Raw genomic sequence first — 2,274 nt, 5'->3', positions numbered from 1 at the left:
AAAAAAGTAAAATGCCACTAATACTATTTTTTTCCTTTTATGGCATATGTAAAGTGCCACTAAAAATGTAAATTAATGACATAAAATTTAAGTGTCATTAAAAACATGTGCCACTAAATGATTTTTTTTGTAGTGACATTTTGCTATCATTAACATGTTTAGTACATGACAACTGAACATATAATTTTAATTTATTTATTTTTTGCATGTTTATTTTTTATTATTTTTTTCTCATAATTTTCACTTATTTCAAATTTCAAATACAAATAAACTTCCTGTTTACTCCTTTGTATTTAACATTTTGTTTTAATCAATTCGTATAATATACGGGTCTCACACTTAGTGTTACAATATAAGATGTAAAACCTCCCATAAATAGTAAAGTAAATATAAAAAATGTTACAATATAAGATGGAAACCCTGCCATATTACCAAATAAAACTATAAATACTAAAGTATATATAAAAAGTTGATTTGTAGCATTTTTTTCACTGTAACATAGTTAAATGTAAATAGCCCCATATCCTCGGAATGGTTGGGTCCTACTTCGTCACTCTTTCTCTCTCTACATTCTCCTATAAAACCTCAAGACACCGCCTATTCCATTCAACTCACATCATTTTTAATATATATTTTCCAATCCAAATTAAATGGAAGAAATCAATGGAATTGAAGAAGAAATCCAAAACCAGACTACAGTCAAGGCTCTTTACAAGGCAATGGCTTCCGGAGATACCAAACTAGTCTCCGGAATCTTAGCCACCGACCTTGAGTGGTGGTTCCACGGCCCTCAAAATTGCCACCACATGATGAGGATGCTCACCGGAGAAGCTCCACACACGGAGTTCAACTTTGAACCCCGAAGTGTTACAACCATCGATGAGCATACAGTGATCGTTGAGGGTTACGAAGGTGCAAACGTGTATTGGGTACATGTTTGGGTTCTAAAAGACGGGTTAATAACCCGGTTCAGGGAGTATTTCAATACGTGGCTCACAGTTAAGGAGTTGAGGGTGAGGCCGGTTGGTTGGCCACTTGGCTGGGCGGGGAAGGAGAACCGGTCCACTGTCTGGCGGAGCCAACCTCGAGATCTTTTCCGGCGGTCGTTACCAGGGCTAATGCTTGCAATTTGACAGTGGTATGCAGTGGCAAACAACTGTGTTTATATCAGAATTACCTACGATTGTTGTGACATGAAAATATTTGCCAGAATTCAACTTCAATTGTATTAAGTTTTGGATCTATAAAAATGCGTTTGGATTTATATTCCAGAAATATATTATTACCTTTTATAATACTATGTTTAATGGACTACCTAAAAAACTACGATAAAAACTAAAGAACTACATTAAACTAGGTTTATAATACTATGTTTAGAAATATGTTAGGTTTGAATTTTAAAAAAAAATAAAAAATAAAATAAAATAAAATAAAAAAACACTAAGGAAAATGACCTATAATGATAAAATTGTTTTTAAGAACATTTAAAAAAGACCACTAAAATTTTGATTGTTCAAAAAACATCATCCAACTAAAAGCTTTGTATAAAAAATATCAACAAAGTTTACGTTTTGTTCAAATCTCATCCAATGGAAACCGACATATGTAGGTTAAATGGAAAAAAATTACCTGATAGAATTAAGTAAGGAAAATTAAGCAATGACATGGCATAATATTATTCTTACATGGAAAAAATGACCTCGTCAATCTCAATATTTCAAAAAAGCAATCGTTCAACGGGAGCGAAAGAAGCGAACCTCTCTAGGGCTCCTTTTGTAGGGTCGATGATCACAGTATCACAATAATTGTATACATTGAAACACAAGTACATAAACAACCATCATATCATATAAATATATGAGTTACATGACCCAAATGTTATTTAGTATCAAAATACATTACAAGGTTTGCATGTTATCAAATAAAGTAGTTCTTGTAATGATATTTGGTGTCTTGTCTTCAAAAGTAGCTCCACTGATCCGAGCTTAATTGTTTCCTGAGATTACATGCCGTTTTAAAAGTCAACATAAAGTTTGTGAGTTCATAAGAGTTCAGTTGTAGAAAAATCCAATATTTTTCCTTGTGTAAAAATCGTATCATGCAAAATGTTTTGTATTTGTACACCTTCCGCGTAAAAGGAGAATGTATGTGTGTAGTATGTATCCAAAAGCATTTATAAAATAAAAGTTCTAATAACTTCTAAACTTATAAAAAGTGTGACTTGTCATGTGATTTTTATTATCCAAAAATCGAGTGTATAAGTAAATAACCATA

The 2,274-nt window shown here is 32.1% G+C and overlaps 1 protein-coding gene across 1 annotated transcript; it reads left to right on the top strand.

Moving 5' to 3' along the window:
* Positions 1 to 621: 621 nt before the first annotated feature.
* LOC145138233 (Nuclear transport factor 2 (NTF2) family protein) lies at positions 622 to 1,277 on the top strand. Its single transcript, XM_079072347.1, has one exon. The coding sequence runs from the start codon at positions 651 to 653 to the stop codon at positions 1,131 to 1,133; it is 483 nt and encodes a 160-aa protein (XP_078928473.1). The 5' UTR covers positions 622 to 650; the 3' UTR covers positions 1,134 to 1,277.
* The last annotated feature ends 997 nt before the right edge of the window (positions 1,278 to 2,274 follow it).

This window comes from Lactuca virosa, chromosome 9, assembly GCF_052849685.1.
Source record: "Lactuca virosa cultivar CGN04683 chromosome 9, Lactuca_virosa_CGN04683_v6, whole genome shotgun sequence".
In the NCBI taxonomy this organism is placed as follows: Eukaryota; Viridiplantae; Streptophyta; class Magnoliopsida; order Asterales; family Asteraceae; genus Lactuca; species Lactuca virosa.
Note: the sequence above shows the minus strand (reverse complement) of the source record. Positions and strands in the feature narration are given on the sequence as shown.

Coding starts and splice junctions, on each gene's coding strand:
- LOC145138233 (XM_079072347.1), top strand. CDS start 651: ATGGAAGAAATCAATGGAATTGAAGAAGAAATCCAAAACCAGACTACA.